General features: G+C 43.7%; 2 protein-coding genes across 2 annotated transcripts; both read right to left on the bottom strand.

The window, feature by feature from the left end:
* Window positions 1-1,939: 1,939 nt before the first annotated feature.
* LOC119280147 (probable disease resistance protein At1g61300) lies at window positions 1,940-11,535 on the bottom strand. The gene is made up of 6 exons (XM_037561108.1): window positions 11,515-11,535; window positions 10,509-10,556; window positions 10,334-10,413; window positions 8,985-10,221; window positions 7,710-8,879; window positions 1,940-3,604 (listed from the first exon to the last, which is right to left on the bottom strand). The coding sequence occupies exons 1-6, from the start codon at window positions 11,533-11,535 to the stop codon at window positions 2,000-2,002; spliced, it is 4,161 nt and encodes a 1,386-aa protein (XP_037417005.1). The 3' UTR covers window positions 1,940-1,999.
* LOC119278657 lies at window positions 3,922-7,628 on the bottom strand. The gene is made up of 4 exons (XM_037559992.1): window positions 7,192-7,628; window positions 4,972-6,842; window positions 4,743-4,861; window positions 3,922-4,647 (listed from the first exon to the last, which is right to left on the bottom strand). Exons 2-4 carry the CDS (start codon window positions 6,833-6,835, stop codon window positions 4,087-4,089), a joined length of 2,544 nt encoding a protein of 847 aa, XP_037415889.1. The 5' UTR covers window positions 6,836-6,842; window positions 7,192-7,628; the 3' UTR covers window positions 3,922-4,086.
* Window positions 11,536-23,513: the final 11,978 nt, after the last annotated feature.

Genomic DNA, 23,513 nt, shown 5'->3' with positions numbered 1-23,513 from the left:
CACAAAATGATCAAGTTTACATAATAAGCTTATAGTCTTTTTCTTATTCTTCTTCTTTTCCAAAATGACATAGGTTAGCTTCATTTTACCTAAGTTGGCTCTAATATACTAACTTAGAGCTTATATGCTTAGTTTCCTATAGGTTAGCTCCAAAATAACTTATGTTAGCACAAAATGATCAAGTTTACATAATAAGCTTATAGTCTTCTTCTTATTCTTCTTCTTTTCCAAAATGACATAGGTTAGCTTCATTTTACCTAAGTTGGCTCTAATATGCTAACTTAGAGCTTATATGCTTAGTTTCCTATAGGTTAGCTCCAAAATAACTTATGTTAGCACAAAATGATCAAGTTTACATAATAAGCTTATAGTCTTCTTCTTATTCCTCTTCTTTTCCAAAATTCTTCTTATTCTTCTTCTAGTGTTCTTCTTCTTCTAGTATTCTTCTAGTCTTCTTCTTCTTCTTCTTCTAACTTCTTGTTTATCATTTTGCAGATTTGATTTAATTCACGGAAGCTTGCATGGATGGAGTGCTTCTTTTCCATTTGTGTTTTTTATTTTGTATCAATGTGAAACTTTTGTGAGTTGATGGATAACGGTGTTGGATGAACAATGTGAAACTTTTGTAATATGTAACGATGGAACTATGTGTTGGCTATATATGTATATATGATGGAACTTGTGTGTTGCCTATGATTATTATATGGATGCTTGTTGTATATATATGTGTTGGATATCTCATATGTGAAATAGTGACCTGAGATTAAGAAAAAACAAAAAAAATTAAAAAATTGTTACTAATGGCACACTACCATGTGGTGCGTCATTAGTATAGCAGACACTAGTGGCTCACTGTGGGCAAAACTAATGATGCACTGTGTGGTGCACCATTAGAATACCAGATACTAATGGCGCACCAGTGGTGCGCCATTAGTAAAAAATACTAGTGGCGTGATACTAATGGCGCACCAGTAGTGCGCCATTAGTAGGCAAAACCGGTGCGCCATTAGTAGGCCTTTTCCTAGTAGTGGCACGGCGAAGAATCGAGCCGGGACTAGGGCAGCAGCACCATCGGCACGCGGGAGGGCCCCACCTCCACCGTCAGCGATGGTAGCCATCCGGATGCAATGGCAGGAGCACACCAGGCCCATGGGCCACAGGCCCGACCAAGCCCCCAAGGCCCGTAAAGCTCCCGCCCTCGCGTTGCTGCCGGCACGCCGTCAGCGCCGCCTCCCCACATCCGAGCTGCACCTCCTCCTCACAGCGCCGCAGACAACGAGGCTACTCTGGGGGGCGGCCCGCTAGGACCCAGATGGGGCCCGCCTGGCCCAGATCTAGGCCGGGGGCGCGATGCCGGCCACCCAGCTCCACCACGCCGCCCACCGCCAAGGAGCGGCGCCGGCACCATGCCTGCCGCCGGCCGCCGCCACAGGGCCACCGGACCGCAGCCAAACCGAGGAGCACCGTCGTCGCCTCTCTACGCCGGGAAGGGAGCACGCGCGCGCGGGGGCAAGAAGGCCCGCACCGCCGGCACCACCCGGGCCAGCGCCGGGGGCATCCGCCGGCGGCGGCTGGGGGAGACAGGGGAGGAGGGAGCCTGCGGGAGAGGAGCCCGAGCTCCGCCCCGGCCACCTCCCGGGGAGGCGGCGCGAGGCGGATCTGGACGGGGGAAGGAGGGGAGTGGAAGGGGACGGTGGCGGGGGGCTAGGCTGGCGGCCGGCGGCGGCGGAAGGGGAGGAGGGGGAACCCTAGTCGCCTCTCAGGGAGTAGGAGCAGGCCGACCCTCAGCTTTGTCACAAGTCAGAATATTTAGAAATTAGAACTAATAAAAGATATAACATTAAACCCACGGGAAAGTGAAGAGTGAGACTATTAGATGAAGTTGTTTTTTCCCTCTATAGAAGTCACTTATAATAATTTCCTTATATTTGGTAGAAAATCTATGCCAATTAGAAGTACAAATTTTGAGTTGATGCAAACAAAAACAAAGAGGGAAAAATTATTGAGGCTGCGTTTTGGAGAATCTGAGTTTGCGCGCAGGCTCGGCAGTCTCCATAAGGTCATGGAGTGAATTCCAAAATGGTTTTGGAGGCTTCTGATTTCGCGATTCTGCTGGAGTTGCTCTAAATCCATATCTTCGTGTAGAGGGAGGTGGAATGGATATAGATTGGACACCTTCGTCTCCAAATTTAAGAGTGGGTTGCAGGAAAGATTTGACACCTTCTTCCCATTCCAACTTCTCCCAGTATTCAACCTTATCAAATTGTAATTCCCGCAACTTGAGTGGCAAACTGTGCTTATGAAAAGGAGGCCCTTCCAACTTTGGACAATCGTGAATTACCAACCGCTCTAGGGATGGGAACATCACATCACGATCACCAATGGTGACCAACTCACTGTTGTGTGAAAGAAGTAGATGCTTGAGGCAAGGGAATGTACCATGCTGGATTGGCTCCACAATTGCTCGCTTCATACTCCTACAGAAATTTATCTCGAGTTGTTCAAGGCAAGGCAAATAAATCACCCAAGAGACGTGCTCTAGCTTGGCGCAGCAACCTACGTGCAAATATGTGAGCCTTGGGAATACACAGTGTGGAGATCTTCCCATCCACATTATCTCTTTCAGATTTGGCAACATGAACAAGAAGATCTTATTCAGAGTAGGAAAATGGTAGTCCAGTTGTGCCAACTCGCCTCTTACTATGAATAGCTCCATCGTGCTCAGTAGAATATCCAGTTCATACAAGGTTCCTTGAACAAAGCCAAGTGAAGAAATATCAGAAAAGCAGAACGACGGTCTTCCATGGAGTCCCATTAGACTTAAGGACCTAATGGGGAGGTTAGCAGCACCGCTCAGTGATTCATACTCAACAAAACCACTAGCCTCAATATTAGCTGCTTTCAAATGGGCTAGGGCGCTCAACTCCCTAAATACTGCAGGGTTACAGTTTCCAGGACCTCCTCCACCAGATTCCTGGCAAGTCCTCAAGTCAATAACTTCCAATGCTTTAAGGTTCAATATGACCCCCTTCGGTATTCTTACAATGCCGCTGCTCAGTAGGTACAAGAACTTTAGCTTAATGAGATTTCTGAAGCAGTGAGGCATCTGTATCAGATGATTGTGTGACAAATTGAGGTGCTCTAGGTTTACCAAGGAACATAGCTCATCAGGTATGCTTTTGAGACGGTTCCTGCTCAAATCCAGATATTTTAGTGAAGTAAAATTCTCAATCGTTTGAGCTATGCTTTCAGCCAAACCAATAGAATTAGATTGAAGACATAACATCCTCAGGTTCACAAGACAAGGATCAAAGTTAGAAGGAGTAAAATTCTGTATTTTGTTCTGCATAAGTGAGATATATTCAGCTTTACTCCAACGGATGCTCAAATTTTCATGTTTGTCAACTCGTGCACGAACAAACCACTTGTCATTGTCATCACCACAGCCACAGGAGATCCATAAAGCCATATCACGTATCACATCATGCACTTTGACATAACCATACCAATTTCCCCAGCTGTCTAACAAAGATGCATCTCGAAGATCGCCTATTATACTATATGATTTTCTATAGGAACTTGTTATGTCATCTTCAGTCACTAGCTATGTTTTCAAGGCGTCCAGGCGCTTTAAGGCGCTGGGGGGGCGCCTCAACGCCTAGGCGCTCAAAGCGTGAGGCGAGGCGACGCCTTAGACACTTATTATTAGGCGCTAGGGGTACTAATATGGCAGCCATGAGTGGACATGTAACTGATTCATACCTTGAATTTCCTGGTTGTTGAGCCCACATAGCATCCATTCCTCCCATCTTGTTTCCCATTTCTGCCTTCCACAATAGAAATCTGCATAAAGATGAACATATATCATATATGGTTAAAACTAAACTTAATTAATAGATCACCATTGGTAAAAAAACAGAGTAGATGACAGAGCAAGTGCAAAACAAGATGACAAACATGAGTGCATTACATATTACATAAACTAAGTCCACAACACAATAATTTAGGTTCACAAGTTCACAACATAAATTTAGGTTCCAAACAGGCAAACACATGATCATAAGCAAGGCTGGCCACACTCAATTCTCAATAGCCATCATCGAACTCATCGATGGTAGTATTTGTGTTGTCTTCGCCATTTTGGTCAGCACTAGTTGGATCTTCATCATCATCGGTCACATCAACATCATCTTGAAGAAAGTCTGAATCATCATCCTCTCCATTGGGGATACTTGGTTGTTGTTCTTGGTCATCCTCTTCGTCATCTTCATGAAGAAATGTTGGTGACGGAGCAGCCCTTTTGCGCTGCCTTTGGTACTGGACATTAACATTTGAGGCCCCCCTTGCCATGGTGCTAGCTCTAGGAAAGTTGCGACCTTGCAGCGACGAACTTGCACCAACAGCCTCATCAACAAGCTCCCATGAAATGTCATCGGGACACCCTCGAGCACCTTGGGGTGGAGGTATTGTTGGGTCAACCCACTCATTGCCCCAATCAAAATCCTCAATGACTAGAGGGTCATAGCTATTGCCACCCATCTTCTCACGCCTCTTTTGAAACCTATCCAAGTTCTTCCAGTTGTATGAAACAAAAACATTGTCATTCAAGAGTCGGTGTTGTAACCGGTTCCTTTTCTTGGTATGGATCTACAAATAGCAAATAGAGTGAATAAATAACTTGCTGAGATTACTTGCTGAAACTAACTTTCTCTTGATGAAATAAAGACAAAGAAGTTACTCACATGTTCAAATGCGCTCCAATTCCTCTCACAGCCGGATGATGAAGCACAAAGACTAACAGTACGCTTTGCAAACCTTTGTAGCTCAACTGCCCGACCACCATATGAACGCCACCAATCAACTAAAATGGTAAAATAAACACACACATGCATTAGGAGTTTATACTTTGTACAGAAAATAACAAGCTGAAATTAACTTGCTTGTTGCTGAAATTAACTTTAGTTCACTTACGAGGGTTTTTCTGGACCATGTTATCGATTGCCATCGGATTAGCAAAGGGTCCTCTCTTGTCCTCATAGAGAACGGCTTGTGCATCAATCTTGTTGCGAGTATTGACATCAAGTACTGTTCGTGCAAGGACATCATTAAAACAACTTCTTAGCTCCCCAATTAGGGCATCATCACCACTCTCAGCAATAGAGAAGTATTTTCCAGGGTTCAAAAACAAAGCAGCCCCATATAATGGATGATCCATTTGATTCTCCCAACGTTTGTCAACAATGTCAATGATCTTCTTGAGCAAAGCTTGCTTGTTTTGGTGGGGGAAACCTTGATTGATCTTCTCCTTTGCAAACCTCATTAGTGCTGTCATTTCTGGCATGGCAGGAATCTCATCACCATCCGCTACCCTAAGCACTCGAAGTAGTGGACCTGAAGCTCTAAGGCAGTCCTCAATTGCATGCCACCAATCTGCTGAAAGCACAATGTCTTGCACATTCAAACCGGCTGCAGTTTTGGCCAATTTGTTTCCAACCCATGCTTGACATGTAAATAGACTCCTCAATGCTTGCTTGTGCTTGACCAAACTCTTAAGAGCAAGAATGGATGTGGCAAAGCGAGTGGCTGCGGGTCTCACAAGATCCAGCCCACCCGTTGCCTTCCTCATTAGACTAAGAATTCTGCCATGCCTATAGATGAAAGTGGTGACTCGTCTACCCCGTGCAATAGGCCTCTTAAATGGCTTTAGCTTCCCTATATCTTCCAACATCAGGTCCAAGCAATGGCATGCACATGGACTCCAATATAGTGTAGGAATCCTTTCCATTAGTATCTTACCCGCTGCCTTGTAGTTAGCACCATTGTCGGTGACAACTTGGACAACATACTCTTTACCGACATCCTCGATTCTCTTCTCTAGCAAATCTGCTATCATCCGAGCATCTTGGCATTCACTTGATGCATCAACCGACTCCAAGAAGTAAGTGCCCGCCGGGCTGTTTACAAGGAAGTTGATCAAGTGGCGTCCCCTTTTATCGGACCAGCCATCTGACATTAGTGTGCAGCCATATTGCTTCCATGCTACCTCGTGCTTCACCCTCAACTTTTTTGTTTCCTTGACACAATCCCTAAGCAATGGCTCTCGCAGCTCATGAGGAGAAGGAGGCTTGTAACCTGGGCCATATTGACAAGAGGCTTCTATTGCAATCTGGAATTGCCTACAGCTTGCAACATTGAAAGGAATGCCACACTCATAGAAAAACAATGCCCACTGCATACTCACATAGTGCCTCTCTTCCGGTGTTTTTGTGCTGGACTCCATGGTGCTTTGAGAGCAACCGGAGCGTCTTTCATCGACAACATCCTCAGGTTTCTTCCTAAGCATGGAAACAATTGACTTGAGAGCAACAGATTGACACTTTTTGCCTGATATTTTTACTGCAAAGGCTTTCTTGTTCTTCTTGGCTGCTGTCCCTGAACTTGGTCTTGTAGCGAAGCATTGAGCTGTTGCTTCATTAGTGGAGCTTTGAACTGTCCTTGCTACATCTACCTCCACTACATCATCATCATCATCATCTGGCTGTCCTATGTTTCTCCTGTTCTTTTCCAAATATTCTAACATCTCCCTCCTAAGCTGTGTGGTAGCCTTTGGACAACCCGTTGCATCCCCACCGGTGCCAGCAAGATGCTCTTTGTGTCTCTTGATCCCTCCTTTAGTTATCTTGCCACAAAGATTGCACACCACATTATTGCTGTTGCCAGGTGTCAACCAATACCCATAATTCCAGCCTGGATCATTTGACCTCCGTGGCCGGCATTCTGGATCTTTCATTGGATCATAAGCATCACCACCCCCATCAGCTCCTGAATCTGCCATTGTGGGACTGCAAAGTGCAAAGTGCAAACAATTAACAATATAATACAGCCATAGAGGGCAGAGCCACAGAGGACAAACAGCTACTATTCTAATAATAAGCTAGTATAAAGAAGATCCACTAACCTACTATTCTAATCAGCTAACAAGGACAATCAGCATCTATTTTAATCACAACTTGCAGCTAACACTACTATAATAGAGGGCAGTGGGCAGAGGGCAGAGGCACAGCACCACATCTACACATGCATATACTAAACAGAGGGCTAGCTTAGAGGCAAAGCAGTGAGGCACAAGCAGCAGCACCATCAGAAAACATGGGCAGGTGAGGGGAAAAGAGAGGCAGAGAGGAGCCGTACCTTGGGAGAGGGCTGCCGGCGGCCGAGGAGCTTGGCCGGAGAGGGGGATGGCCGGCGGAGATGGATCTTGGCCGGAGAGGGGAAGGGCCTGCGGAGGAGGAGCTTGGCCGGACAGGGGGAGGCCGGCGGAGGAGGAACGGATCTGGGCCGGCGGCGTGAGAGACTGAGAGGAGAGAGCTCCTCTCTCTTTTCCCCTCGATTTGGAGTCACAGGTGTGTTCCCCTCTCTCTCCTGCCTCTGTTTACCCCCTCTCTCCCGCCCAATTTCTCTTCCCTCCCGCCAATTCCTCTTTCTGGCGCGCGCCAGCTGCTGGTTCCCGCTCAACCTGCCCGCGCATGTCCAGGGCGTCCAAAATCAAGCAAAGCGGCGCCTTGGACGCCTAGGCGACGCCTTGGACGCCTCAACAGCACAAGGCGGACGCCTTAGACAAAAAACTAAAGCGACGGCGACGCCTTGACGTTCGCGAGCGCTCTGACGCCTAGGCGTCGCCTAGGCGACGCCTTGAAAACATAGGTCACTAGACCTAAGCCCATCCAACTCCGAGCGAGCTCAACTTTGGGAATCTTCCAATCTTCTGGCCATAGTGCGCAAGTCAAAAAAGAATTTCTCAAGGTGTTGTTTCGTAGACAATCATAACTAAATTTGAGCTGTTTGAAGATTTTTGTCATAGGCTCACGATCATCTTTCTCACAACGTGATAGTTGCATATGTCTCACGGCAGATTCCCATCGACTCGGATCTTCTTTGCCATACATGGCTCTTCCAATAACTGTTAAAGCTAATGGCAAACCCTTCAGTTCATTTACAAGTTCTCTTGCAAGGGCTTCAATACGAGGACTAGAAGAAAGAGTTTCTTGGCCGACTTTTTCTTGAAATAATTGCCATGCCTCGTCCTCCTGCAGACAAGCGACTTTTAACTCCTGTCTCACCTCCATTTCCCCCAAAACTTTTCTTAATCTTGTTGTGAGTACCACTTTTCTCTTGAATTGGTTTACAATTCCAAGGGGATAAGGTACACCAACTGCTTGCAGATCAATTTCATCCCAAAGGTCGTCCAACAGTACAAGAAAGCTTCTGTTTTTCAGGAAATTACAAATCTTTTGGCGTCGAGACTCCACATCGCCATTTTCTTTCATTCCGAGCTTCTTCAGAAAATCTCCTTGGATACTTTCCACTGAACACCCCTTGGAGGCCGTCACAAAGATAACATTAAAGCACATGCCTCTAGCAGCAGCAATCGAGTTATTAATATTATTCAGAAGATATGTTTTCCCGACTCCTCCTGGACCCCATATTCCAATCATTCCCACAGGGTCATCACTAATGAACTGAAGAGCCTTTTGAAGGTTATGGTTGTCGGAAGACAATGACATAGATGGACCGGGTATCTCTTGGGTAGGAGGCGACAGTGACTCGACTGCAACAATTTCAGGACAAGCTCTGAGACATTCTTGGACCTCAGAAAGCTTCTCAATTGCCTCCATAGTAACATCCTTCTTCAACTTGTTTCCCTCAAAGATTATCTGCACATCAGAATTGATGGTAGCCGTTTTTACAAGCCATCTGTCAACCTCATTCGTGGATGTCATGCACTCCCGCTCAGCAGCCTCAATCCTGCGACGGACATCATTGCTCCTTGCAACCAAGTTGTTGGAGGCATCCTCAAGATTTCTGAATGTCCGTCGGGCCTTAAAGGAAAGAAATACGAATGTTAAGAAACACTACAAAAAACCATTAGGACCAGATATAAATACATAAAAAAAAATCAGCTTTGATGTATACAATACACTTACCAAAATTGGGTCTTTCTGTTGAAGGTTCGATTTCTTTACTGTACGAATGACATCTTCCCACTCCTCTGGATTGCTTTTACCTAGCATTAGCTTCCCAAAATGTATCAAGTATGATGGCAGACCTTTTAGTTCCTTTAAGAGATCATTTGCCAGTGGCCCGATCTGCGGATCAGAATCTATATCTTCCTGACCAAGAGTTTGTGCAAACAGCATGCGTGCTTCAATCTCTTCCAAAGCAGGCACTTCTATGTATTTACTCACATCCATTTGATTACATACAGTTTCTGATCGTGACGTGATTACCACTTTCCTCTTAAGTTCTCCCACGATACCAAGAGGAAATGGAATGCCAACTTCTAGAAGGTCTAGCTTCTCATAAAGGTCGTCCACCAACACAAGAAAGTTTCTTGTCCTGAGTAGTTTAGATAGGTTGGAGGCTTTACATGCCACATCATCATACAGTCCTATTTCAAGCCGTTGTATGATTTGATCTTGAATCTTGTCTACTGAGCATTCTTTGGAGGCCGTCACAAAGATAACAAAATATGTAGAGTCTCCAATAAAGGAGTTGTTGATCTTCCTGAGAAGATGCGTGTTCTCAGTTCCATCTGGACCCCATAATCCAATCATTCCGACTCGATCATCCTCAATGCATTTCTGAGCACTCAGGAGGACCTTCTCATGACTTGGCAGTTGAGCAAACTGGACAGGGATATCTATGACAAAAGGTGGCGGTCGATTTTCTGTAACATTTCTGGGTATATTATTGACACATGCGTCCACATCAGGCAGCTTCTCAGCTGCTCTCTTACCAATTTTATAGTTCGCCCAGCAATTTAAGGAGCAACAAGCAAATATTGCGCACCTATTGTCATATAGTTGATGGTTTCTCTCTTCTTCAGATATAGCTTTATTTGCCCTTTCCAGCCAAAAGTTTGCTTCATTTGTTGCCATCAAGCCATTCTGGATACCAGCTTCGATCTCACCTTGGACGCCTTTTTGTATGCCAATCAAAGTTTTAGTAGCCCTATTATGATCTCTCACATTTTTGCCAGTGTTGAAGCAATACATTGCATGTGTGAAGAAAACATCTTTGAGTGGAGTTATGACCGTGCTAACAGTAGGACCGAACCAACTGCCCAAGTTGCCTGGCATTGTTGCCACAAATTTAAAGAAAACCACAATCAGAATATTGCAATAGAATTGGCGTGTCCCAGTATATGCCAAGAAAAATGGCCTGCAAATAAATTTATCAGATATAGAGAGTATCAGTGACAAAGCAGTGTAAAATCAAGTACTATCACCAGATTTAGTCATCCACATTCAACAGTAAGAAAAAATAGAATTACCTGATCACTGGGCGGGAAATTAAATAGATTCCAAGCTCAAAGATGCAGTGTACGAATTCAGCTACCGCCCAGTTGCAATTCTGGAAACAACGCAGAATACTGAGAAATTTCAAGTAATAAAAAGATTATTATACCATGGAAAAGGGGAAACACATATTATTTGAGTAGTACTTACTGTGGATCTCCTGTTTCCATAAGTTGCTTCATGAAGAGCAAGTTTTATCTGCAATTTCCTCTTTCTAGAAGATACATCAAGATTTCCTTATGTCCCCTTGGAGACTGGATAGAGGAAAGAGGAAGTGGAGAAGATCTGGGTACCGAATGAAAATAAGAGTCGAGGAGTTCCTTCTAATTTTTCGTGCTCTCTCTGAAATAGCACAAGAAAGACGACACTTATTCAGCCGTTCCATCAAAAATCACACAAAGATACAAAAGCACACAAAAAATAGTATGGTATTATTTCAACATAGAAGAAAAGTGCAACAAGAGCTCACTATTTTGTAAAGCACTAGAAAGCTAGGGATTGTAAATTTGATGGGATGCAACATGCAAGGGTGGAACTTGAATGCAGACTCTGAAAGAGGAGAGAGCTTTCAGGTGTCGCAGTAGGCAAGGATGCAAGTCGGATTGTGGGAAGGGAACAAGCCTGCAATGAAGAGATCTATTTTTTGCAGAAAAAATGATGCAAGTAGTTGGCAAAATTGGATGCCAGATCCCTTGCTAGGGAAAAGGAGAGATTAGTCAACAGCCAAGCTGGAAAACAAGAGAAAGAAATGGGCAAAACTGAGTAATCAACAACTCCAAGTACTTGGAATGCTCAATGATTGCCCAATAATTAATAGCGGGTGTGAATTGGTGTGTACGATTAAATATTGAATTCGGGCGGCTAACGACAAGCAAGTCATGTTCATGAGGTGTCACGATTTTTGGTTGTGTAGTTCTAAAATATACGGTCAAAGGTGAAGTCACATCTAGAAAATCTTAAGAAGCACACATCGGCCGGTTCGGTGAGCTGCCACTCCAACTATTCATTTATGCAAGCACCCATCATACCAGACCCATTATTCACATTCAGTGAACCCAAAGATAAGCATACCACGGGTAAATTATTTTTTTAGCCCATTGAGTTCTGGTCGATGACCAGCATACCCGACGACTTTTTGTAGTGGCCGTTGGCATACCTGCATATACACCGAGGGCATGGGAGGGAGCTCCTATTCGCCGCGTTCTGCGGCAAGTAGCCGTCCTTTCACACAGGGCGCGCGGCAACTAGGCCGGCCCATTCGAGTTGAACTGAAGCGAGTTGTCTGGCGAAAAATGGACAAAAATAATATGAAACGGGAGCTGGGATTCGAACTCTTCTAGACCAGCTGCTTGTGCATGTATTGGGTTAACCAGTACGCCAGGAGAATGTTCTTAACATACTGAGCAGAAGTAACTTAAAAGAACTTTCTTCAGTGGCGGAAACTGAACATTACTTAGTAAATTACAAACAATGTTAGAAATTTCAAACGTTTTATTGAAGTTACGAATAAATTAAGAAACGCTAATAAATTTATAAATTTCTCATCATCTTTTTAAACTACGAAGAATATTTCAAATTCTGGAACATTTTTCAAATTTGTAAACAAAACTCGAAAAAATGGAACATCTTCCAAAATTTTGAACAATTCATTTAAAAATCGATCATTTTCCAAAATTTTATAACATTTTTGGAAATATGAACATTTTCCAGAACATTTTTTGAAAACTTAATTTTTTTGGAATTGGTGAACAAAATTTTAAAATGGGGACAACATTTTAAATTCAAAACAATTTTTCTTAACTGAGAACAATTTTTAAAAGGAGAACATTTTTTATATACATGACCAAACAGTTGAAACGGAAACTTTTTTCTAATGCTTCGAACATTTTTTGAAAGTGCGAACATTTTTTATACAGGTGAACATTTTTCAGCTGCATAAACTGAACATGATTTAAAAAATAAGAACATTTTTTGAAAAAAATGAAAAACAAGAACATTTTTTAATACATGAACAAAAATTTGAAAAATAAGAACATTTTTTTGAAATTTGTGAACAATTTTTTGAAAACAGTCATTTTTTGAAATCCATGCCATTATTTTTCAAATTTCTCAAAAAATGAACAAAAATAATTCAAACAATTTTTGAGAAAACAGGAACATTTTCTGAAAATTCGGAACAAAAATTTGCAAACAGGAACATTTTTTGAATTTATGAACAAATTTTGTGAAATGGGAACATTTTTTGAATTTTTGAACAAAATCTGAAAAACAGGAAAAAAATTGAAATTCGGAATTTTTTTGAAAATAAACTTGAAAACAAAAAAAAAGGAAAATAAAAAAGGAAACAGAAAAGAAACAGAAAAAAAGAAAAAAGAAAAAGAAGAGAAACAGAAAAAAAGAAAAAAGAAAAAGAAGAGAAATAGAAAAACGAAAAACGGAAAAGAAACTGAAAAAGAAAAAGCCGGTTCAGGAACCTTCTAGAAGGTTCCCAAAATCGGGAAAAACCGGCTGGAAACATCATAGAAGGTTCCCCAAACCGGTGTCTGCTGTAACGCTAAACGAGCCGGCCTACTCGGTCACTCCCTCGCACCTGCCCTGTGCGAAGCGTCGACTACTTGCCGCAATGAGCGGCAAGTAGGATTTTCCGGCATGGGAGGCCCCTGCTGCTGCTGGCACCGGCGCCGCCTCCTGAGGATGTGGGCCTGGCCCCCATCATGGATCGAGTCGTGGCCTAGGCGGCGAAACCCGGTCGCCTTCTTGCAGACCGAGCTGGGCGCGACACGCGGCCATGACATCGGGGAAGGTACGCCCTTCCTAAAAGGCGTACCTCTAGTCGTTGTTGTGCGCCGACGGCAGTGAGCACTGGTCATCGTAGTGTTGGATGCGGGCGGCGTTCTCACTACTAGGAAAAGGCCTACTAATGGCGCACCTGTTTTGGCTACTAATGGCGCACTACATGTGCGCCATTAGTGTTGGAAATATGCCCTAGAGGCAATAATAAAAGCATTATTATTATATTTCCTTGTTCATGATAATTGTCTTTATTCATGCTATAATTGTGTTATCCGGAAATTGTAATACATGTGTGAATAACAGACACCAACATGTCCCTAGTGAGCCTCTAGTTGACTAGCTCGTTGATCAACAGATAGTCATGGTTTCCTGACTATGGACACTGGATGTCATTGATAACGAGATCACATCATTGGGAGAATGATGTGATGGACAAGACCCAATCCTAAACATAGCACAAGATCATATAGTTCGTTTGCTAGAGTTTTCCAATGTCAAAGTATCTTTTCCTTAGACCATGAGATCGTGTAACTCCCGGATACCGTAGGAGTGCTTTGGGTATGCCAAACGTCACAACGTAACTGGGTGACTATAAAGGTAGACTACGGGTATCTCCGAAAGTGTCTGTTGGGTGACATGGATCAAGACTGGGATTTGTCACTCCGTATGACGGAGAGGTATCACTGGGCCCACTCGGTAATGCATCATCATAATGAGCTCAGAGTGACCAAGTGTCTGGTCACGGGATCATGCATTACGGTACGAGTAAAGTGACTTGCCGGTAACGAGATTGAACGAGGTATTGGGATACCGACGACCGAATCTCGGGCAAGTAACATATCGATAGACAAAGGGAATAGCGTACGGGATTGATTGAATCCTCGACATCGTGGTTCATCCGATGAGATCATCGTGGAGCATGTGGGAGCCAACATGGGTATCCAGATCCCGCTGTTGGTTATTGACCGGAGAGTCGTCTCGGTCATGTCTGCTTGTCTCCCGAACCCGTAGGGTCTACACACTTAAGGTTCGGTGACGCTAGGGTTATGAAGATATGTATATGCAGAAACCCGAATGTTGTTCGGAGTCCCGGATGAGATCCCGGACGTCACGAGGAGTTCCGGAATGGTCCGTAGGTAAAGAATTATATATAGGAAGTGCTATTTCGGGCATCGGGACAAGTTTCGGGGTTATCGGTATTGTACCGGGACCACCGGAAGGGTCCCGGGGGTCCACCGGATGGGGCCACCTGTCCCGGGGGGCCACATGGGCTGTAGGGGGTGCACCTTGGCCTAGATGGGCCAAGGGCACCAGCCCCTATAGGCCCATGCGCCTAGGGTTTCCACCATGGAAGAGTCCATGTGGTGGAAGGCACCCCTAGGTGCCTTGGGGGGGAGGGAAACCTCCCCTTGGCCGCCGCCCCCCCCCCCCTAGTAGATCTCATCTACTAGGGCCGGCGCCCCCCCTGGCACCCCTATATATAGTGGGGGGGAGAGGAGGGATTTCACACCAGCCCCTGGCGCCTCCATCTCCCCCCGTTACGTCTCTCCCTCGTAGTCTCGGCGAAGCCCTGCTGCTGTGACGCCCTGCATCCACCACCACGCCGTCGTGCTGCTGGATCTTCATCAACCTCTCCTTCCCCCTTGCTGGATCAAGAAGGAGGAGACGTCTCCCGTCCCGTACGTGTGTTGAATGCGGAGGTGTCGTCCGTTCGTTGCTGGTCATCGGTGATTTGGATCACGTCGAGTACGACTACATCATCACCGTTCTTTTGAACGCTTCCGTGCGCGATCTACAAAGGTATGTAGATGCATCTAATCACTCGTTGCTAGATGAACTCCTAGATGATCTTGGTGAAACGAGTAGGAAAATTTTTGTTTTCTGCAACGTTCCCCAACAGTGGCATCATGAGCTAGGTCTATGCGTAGTTCTTCTTGCGCGAGTAGAACACAATTTGTTGTGGGCGTAGATTTGTCAACTTTCTTGCCATTACTAGTCCTTTCTTGCTTCAGCGGTATTGTGGGATGAAGCGGCCCGGACCAACCTTACACGTACGCTTACGTGAGACCGGTTCCACCGACTAACATGCACTAGTTGCATAAGGTGGCTGGCGGGTGTCTATCTCTCTCACTTTAGTTGGAGCGGAATCGATGAACAGGGTTCTTATGAAGGGTAAATAGATGTAGACAAATCACGTTGTGGCTTTAACGTAGGTAAGAAAACGTTCTTGCTAGAACCCTAATTCAGCCACGTAAAACTTGCAACAACAATTAGAGGACGTCTAACTTGTTTTTGCAGCAAGTGGTTTGTGATATGATATGGCCAAAGTTGTGATGAATGATGAATGATCTATATGTGATGTATGAGATGTTCATGCTATTGTAATAGGATTCACGACTTGCATGTCGATGAGTATGACAACCGGCAGGAGCCATAGGAGTTGTCTTTATTCTTTTTATGACCTGCGTGTCATCGAGAAACGCCATGTAAATTACTTTACTTTATTGCTAAATGCGTTAGCCATAGTAGTAGAAGTAATAGTTGGTGAGCAACTTCATGGAGACACGATGATGGAGATCATGATGATGGAGATCATGGTGTCAAGCCGGTGACAAGATGATCATGGAGCCCCAAGATGGAGATCAAAGGAGCTATGTGATATTGGCCATATCATGTCACGTTTATTATTTGATTGCATGTGATGTTTATCATGTTTTGCATCTTGTTTACTTAGAACGACGGTAGTAAATAAGATGATCCCTCACAATAAATTCAAGAAGTGTTCCCCCTAACTGTGCACCGTTGCGACAGTTCGCTGTTTCAAAACACCACGTGATGATCGGGTGTTTTATTCAGACGTTCACATACAACGGGTTTAAGACAGATTTACACATGCAAACACTTAGGTTAACTTGACGAGCCTAGCATGTACAGACATGGCCTCGGAACACAGAAGACCGAAAGGTCGAGCATGAGTCGTATAGAAGATACGATCAACATGAAGATGTTCACCGATGTTGACTAGTCCGTCTCACGTGATGATCGGACACGGTCTAGTTAAACTCGGATCATGTAATACTTAGATGACTGGAGGGATGTCTAATCTAAGTGGGAGTTCTTTAATAATTTGATTAGTTGAACTTAATTATCATGAACTTAGTCTAAATATTTTACAATATGTCTTGTAGATTAAATGGCCAACGTAGTCCTCAACTTCAACGCGTTCCTAGAGAAAACCAAGCTGAAAGACGATGGCAGCAACTATACGGACTGGGTCCGGAACCTGAGGATCATCCTCATAGCTGCCAAGAAAGATTATGTCCTACAAGCACCGCTTGGTGACGCACCCGTTCTCCCTGCAGAACAAGATGTTATGAACGCTTGGCAGGCACGTTCCGATGACTACTCCCTCGTTCAGTGCGGCATGCTTTACAGCCTAGAGCCGGGGCTCCAAAAGCGTTTTGAGAGACATGGAGCATATGAGATGTTCGAAGAGCTGAAAATGGTTTTCCAAGCTCATGCCCGGGTCGAGAGATATGAAGTCTCCGACAAATTCTTCGGCTGTAAGATGGAGGAAAACAGTTCTGTCAGTGAGCACATACTCACTATGTCTGGGTTGCATAACCGCTTGACTCAGCTGGGAGTTAATCTCCCGGATGATGCGGTCATTGACAGAATCCTCCAGTCGCTTCCACCAAGCTACAAGAGCTTTGTGATGAACTTCAATATGCAGGGGATGGAAAAGACCATTCCTGAAGTATTTGCTATGCTGAAATCAGCAGAGGTAGAAGTCAGGAAGGAACATCAAGTGTTGATGGTCAATAAAACCACTAAGTTCAAGAAAGGCAAGGGTAAAAAGAACTTCAAGAAGGACGGCAAGGAGGTTGCCGCGCCCGGCAAGCAAGCTGCCGGGAAGAAGCCAAAGAATGGACCCAAGCCCGAGACTGAGTGCTTTTATTGCAAGGGAAGCGGTCACTGGAAGCGGAACTGCCCTAAGTACTTGGCGGATAAGAAGGCCGGCAAAACAAAAGGTATATGTGATATACATGTAATTGATGTGTACCTTACTAGTGCCCGTAGTAGCTCCTGGGTATTTGATACCGGTGCAGTTGCTCACATTTGTAACTCAAAGCAGGGGCTGCGGAATAAGCGGAAACTGGCAAAGGACGAGGTGACGATGCGCGTCGGGAATGGTTCCAAGGTCAATGTGGTCGCCGTCGGCACGCTACCTCTGCATCTCCCTTCGGGATTAGTTTTAAACCTTAATAATTGTTATTTAGTGCCAGCTTTGAGCATGAACATTGTATCGGGATCTCGTTTAATTCGAGATGGCTACTCTTTTAAATCTGAGAATAATGGTTGTTCCATTTTTATGAGAGATATGTTTTATGGTCATGCTCCTATGGTGAATGGTTTATTCTTTATGAATCTCGAACGTGATGCTACACATGTTCATAATGTGAGTACCAAAAGAAGTAAGGTTGATAATGATAGTCCCACATACCTGTGGCACTGCCGCCTTGGTCACATAGGTGTCAAACGCAGGAAGAAGCTCCATGCTGATGGACTTTTAGAGTCTCTTGATTATGAATCATTTGACACATGCGAACCATGCCTTATGGGTAAAATGACCAAGACTCCGTTCTCAGGAACAATGGAGTGAGCAACCGACTTATTGGAAATCATACATACTGATGTGTGCGGTCCAATGAGTGTTGAGGCTCGCGGTGGCTATCGTTATGTTCTCACCCTCACTGATGATTTAAGTAGGTATGGATATATCTACTTAATGAAACACAAGTCTGAAACCTTTGAAAAGTTCAAGGAATTTCAGAGTGAGGTTGAAAATCAACGTGACAGGAAAATCAAGTTTCTACGATCAGATCGTGGAGGAGAATACTTGAGTCACGAGTTTGGCACACACTTAAGAAAATGTGGAATAGTTTCACAACTCACGCCGCCTGGAACACCTTAGCGTAATGGTGTGTCCGAACGTCGTAATCGCACTCTATTAGATATGGTGCGATCTATGATGTCTCTTACTGATTTACCGCTATCCTTTTGGGGCTATGCTTTAGAGACTGCCGCATTCACTTTAAATAGGGCTCCGTCGAAATCCGTTGAGACGACACCGTATGAATTATGGTTTGGGAAGAAACCTAAGCTGTCGTTTCTAAAAGTTTGGGGATGCGATGCTTATGTCAAGAAACTTCAACCTGAAAAGCTCGAACCCAAGTCGGAAAAATGCGTCTTCATAGGATACCCAAAAGAAACTATTGGGTACACCTTCTACCTCAGATCCGAAGGCAAGATCTTTGTTGCCAAGAATGGGTCCTTTCTGGAGAAAGAGTTTCTCTCGAAAGAAGTAAGTGGGAGGAAAGTAGAGCTTGATGAAGTATTACCTCTTGAACCGGAAAATGGCGCAACTCAAGAAAATGTTCCTGAGGTGCCTGCACCGACTAGAGAGGAAGTTAATGACAACGATCAAGATACTTCTGATCAAGCCCCTACTGAAATTCGAAGGTCCACAAGGACACGTTCCGCACCAGAGTGGTACGGCAACCCTGTCTTGGAAATCATGCTGTTAGACAACGGTGAACCTTCGAACTATGAAGAAGCGATGGCGGGCCCGGATTCCGACAAATAGCTAGAAGCCATGAAATCCGAGATAGGATCCATGTATGAAAACAAAGTATGGACTTTGACTGACTTGCCCGTTGAGCGGCGAGTCATAGAAAATAAATGGATCTTTAAGAGGAAGACAGACGCGGATGGTAATGTGACCATCTATAAAGCTCGGCTTGTCGCTAAGGGTTATCGACAAGTTCAAGGGGTTGACTACGATGAGACTTTCTCACCGGTAGCGAAGCTGAAGTCCGTCCGAATCATGTTAGCAATTGCCGCATTCTATGATTACGAAATATGGCAAATGGACGTCAAAACGGCATTCCTTAATGGTTTCCTTAAGGAAGAATTGTATATGATGCAACCGGAAGGTTTTGTCGATCCTAAGAATGCTGACAAAGTGTGCAAGATCCAACGCCCGATTTATGGGCTGGTGCAAGCATCTCGGAGTTGGAACATTCGCTTTGATGAGATGATCAAAGCGTTTGGGTTTACACAGACTTATGGAGAAGCCTGCGTTTACAAGAAAGTGAGTGGGAGCTCTGTAGCATTTCTCATATTATATGTAGATGACATACTTTTGATGGGAAATGATATAGAACTCTTGGACAGCATCAAGGCCTTCTTGAATAAAAGTTTTTCAATGAAGGACCTTGGAGAAGCTGCTTATATATTAGGCATCAAAATCTATAGAGATAGATCGAGACGCCTCATAGGTCTTTCACAAAGCACATACCTTGATAAGATATTGAAGAAGTTCAATATGGATCAATCCAAGAAGGGGTTCTTGCCTGTGTTACAAGGTATGAAATTGAGCTCAGCTCAATGTCCGACCACGTCAGAAGATATAGAAGAGATGAGCGTCATCCCCTATGCCTCAGCCATAGGTTCTATTATGTATGCCATGCTGTGTACCAGACCTGATGTTAACCTTGCCGTCAGTTTGGTAGGAAGATACCAAAGTAATCCCGGCAAGGAACACTGGAAAGCGGTCAAGAATATCCTGAAGTACCTGAAAAGGACTAAGGAAATGTTTCTCGTTTATGGAGGTGACGAAGAGCTCGTCGTAAAGGGTTACGTCGACGCTAGCTTCGACACAGATCTGGATGACTCTAAGTCACAAACCGGATACGTGTATATTTTGAATGGTGGGGCAGTAAGCTGGTGCAGTTGCAAGCAAAGCGTCGTGGCGGGATCTACATGTGAAGCGGAGTACATGGCAGCCTCGGAGGCAGCGCATGAAGCAATATGGGCGAAGGAGTTCATCACCGACCTAGGAGTCATACCCAATGCGTCGGGGCCGATCAAGCTCTTCTGTGACAACACTGGAGCTATTGCACTTGCCAAGGAGCCCAGGTTTCACAAGAAGACAAGGCACATCAAGCGTCGCTTCAACTCCATTCGTGAAAATGTTCGAGATGGAGACATAGAGATTTGTAAAGTACATATGGACCTGAATATAGCAGATCCGTTGACTAAACCTCTCCCTAGAGCAAAACATGATCAACACCAGAATTCCATGGGTGTTCGATTCATCACAATGTAACTAGATTATTGACTCTAGTGCAAGTGGGAGACTGTTGGAAATATGCCCTAGAGGCAATAATAAAAGCATTATTATTATATTTCCTTATTCATGATAATTGTCTTTATTCATGCTATAATTGTGTTATCCGGAAATCGTAATACATGTGTGAATAACAGACACCAACATGTCCCTAGTGAGCCTCTAGTTGACTAGCTCGTTGATCAACAGATAGTCATGGTTTCCTGACTATGGACACTGGATGTCATTGATAACGAGATCACATCATTGGGAGAATGATGTGATGGAAAAGACCCAATCTTAGACATAGCACAAGATCGTATAGTTCGTTTGCTAGAGTTTTCCAATGTCAAAGTATCTTTTCCTTAGACCATGAGATCGTGTAACTCCCGGATACCGTAGGAGTGCTTTGGGTATGCCAAACGTCACAACGTAACTGGGTGACTATAAAGGTAGACTACGGGTATCTCCGAAAGTGTCTGTTGGGTGACATGGATCAAGACTGCGATTTGTCACTCCGTATGACGGAGAGGTATCACTGGGCCCACTCGGTAATGCATCATCATAATGAGCTCAGAGTGACCAAGTGTCTGGTCACGGGATCATGCATTACGGTACGAGTAAAGTGACTTGCCGGTAACGAGATTGAACGAGGTATTGGGATACCGACAATGACATAGATGAAAAAATGATGCAAGTAGTTGGCAGAATTGGATGCCAGATCCCTTGCTAGGGAAAAGGAGAGATTAGTCAACAGCCAAGCTGGAAAACAAGAGAAAGAAATGGTCAAAACTGAGTAATCAACAACTCCAAGTACTTGGAATGCTCAATGATTGCCCAATAATTAATAGCGGGTGTGAATTGGTGTGTACGATTAAATATTGAATTCGGGCGGCTAACGACAAGCAAGTCATGTTCATGAGGTGTCACGATTTTTGGTTGTGTAGTTCTAAAATATACGGTCAAAGGTGAAGTCACATCTAGAAAATCTTAAGAAGCACACATCGGCCGGTTCGGTGAGCTGCCGCTCCAACTATTCATTTATGCAAGCACCCATCATACCAGACCCATTATTCACATTCAGTGAACCCAAAGATAAGCATACCACGGGTAAATTATTTTTTTAGCCCATTGAGTTCTGGTCGATGACCAGCATACCCGATGACCTTTTGTAGTGGCCGTCGGCATACCTGCATATACACCGAGGGAATGGGAGGGAGCTCCTATTCGCCGCGTTCTGCGGCAAGTAGCCGTCCTTTCACACAGGGCGCGCGGCAACTGGGCCGGCCCATTCGAGTTGAACTGAAGTGAGTTGTCTGGCGAAAAATGGACAAAAATAATATGAAACGGGAGCTGGGATTCGAACTCTTCTAGACCAGCTGCTTGTGCATGTATTGGGTTAACCAGTACGCCAGGAGAATGTTCTTAACATACTGAGCAGAAGTAACTTAAAAGAACTTTCTTCAGTGGCGGAAACTGAACATTAATTAGTAGATTACAAACAATGTTTGAAATTTCGAACGTTTTATTGAAGTTACGAATAAATTAAGAAACGCAAATAAATTTATAAATTTCTTATCATCTTTTTAAACTACGAAGAATATTTCAAATTCTGGAACATTTTTCAAATTTGTAAACAAAACTCGAAAAAATGGAACATCTTCCAAAATTTTGAAAAATTCATTTAAAAATCGATCATTTTCCAAAATTTTATAACAATTTTGGAAATATGAACATTTTCCAGAACATTTTTTGAAAACTTAATTTTTTTGGAATTGGTGAACAAAATTTTAAAATGGGGACAACTTTTTAAATTCAGAACAATTTTTCTTAACTGAGAACAATTTTTAAAAGGAGAACATTTTTTATATACATGACCAAACAGTTGAAACGGAAACTTTTTTCTAATGCTTCGAACATTTTTTGAAAGTGCGAACATTTTTTATACAGGTGAACATTTTTCAGCTGCATAAACTAAACATGATTTAAAAAATAAGAACATTTGTTGAAAAAATTGAAAAACAAGAACATTTTTTAACACATGAACAAAAATTTGAAAAATAAGAACATTTTTTGAAATTTGTGAACAATTTTTTGAAAACAGTCATTTTTTGAAATCCATGCCATTATTTTTCAAATTTCTCAAAAAATGAACAAACATAATTCAAACAATTTTTGAGAAAACAGGAACATTTTCTGAAAATTCAGAACAAAAATTTGCAAACAGGAACATTTTTTGAATTTATGAACAAATTTTGTGAAATGGGAACATTTTTTGAATTTATGAACAAATTTTGTGAAATGGGAACATTTTTTGAATTTATGAACAAATTTTGTGAAACAGGAAAAAAATTGAAATTCGGAATTTTTTTGAAAATAAACTTGAAAAGAAAAAAAAGGAAAATAAAAAAGAAACAGGAAACAGAAAAAAAGAAAAAAGAAAAAGAAGAGAAACAGAAAAAAAGAAAAAAGAAAAAGAGGAGAAATAGAAAAACGAAAAACGAAAAAGAAACTGAAAAAGAAAAAGCCGGTTCAGGAACCTTCTAGAAGGTTCCCAAAATCGAAAAAAACCGGCTGGAAACATCATAGAAGGTTCCCCAAACCGGTGTCTGCTGTAACGCTAAACGAGCCGGCCTACTCGGTCACTCCCTCGCACCTGCCCTGTGCGAAGCGTCGACTACTTGCCGCAATGAGCGGCAAGTAGGATTTTCCGGCATGGGAGGCCCCTGCTGCTGCTAGCACCGGCGCCGCCTCCTGAGGATGTGGGCCTGATCCCATCATGGATCGAGCCGTGGCCTAGGCGGCGAAACCCGGTCGCCTTCTTGCAGACCGAGCTGGGCGCGACACGCGGCCATGACATCGGGGACGGTACGCCCTTCCTAAAAGGCGTACCTCTAGTCGTTGTTGTGCTGCGACGGCGGTGAGCACTGGCCATCGTAGTGCTGGATGCGGGCGGCGTTCCCACTACTAGAAAAAGGCCTGCTAATGGCACACCTGTTTTGGCTACTAATGGTGCACTACATGTGCGCCATTAGTAACAATATTTTTTTTCGTTTTTTCTTAATCTGAGGTCATTATTTCACATATGAGATATCCAACACACATATATATATACAACAAGCATCCATATAACAATCATATCCAGCACACAAGTTTCATCATATATACATACATAGCCAACACATAGTTCC

The sequence above is a fragment of the Triticum dicoccoides genome, chromosome 3B (assembly GCF_002162155.2).
Source record: "Triticum dicoccoides isolate Atlit2015 ecotype Zavitan chromosome 3B, WEW_v2.0, whole genome shotgun sequence".
NCBI classification, from domain to species: domain Eukaryota; kingdom Viridiplantae; phylum Streptophyta; class Magnoliopsida; order Poales; family Poaceae; genus Triticum; species Triticum dicoccoides.
This window is presented reverse-complemented; position numbering and strand designations above follow the sequence as displayed.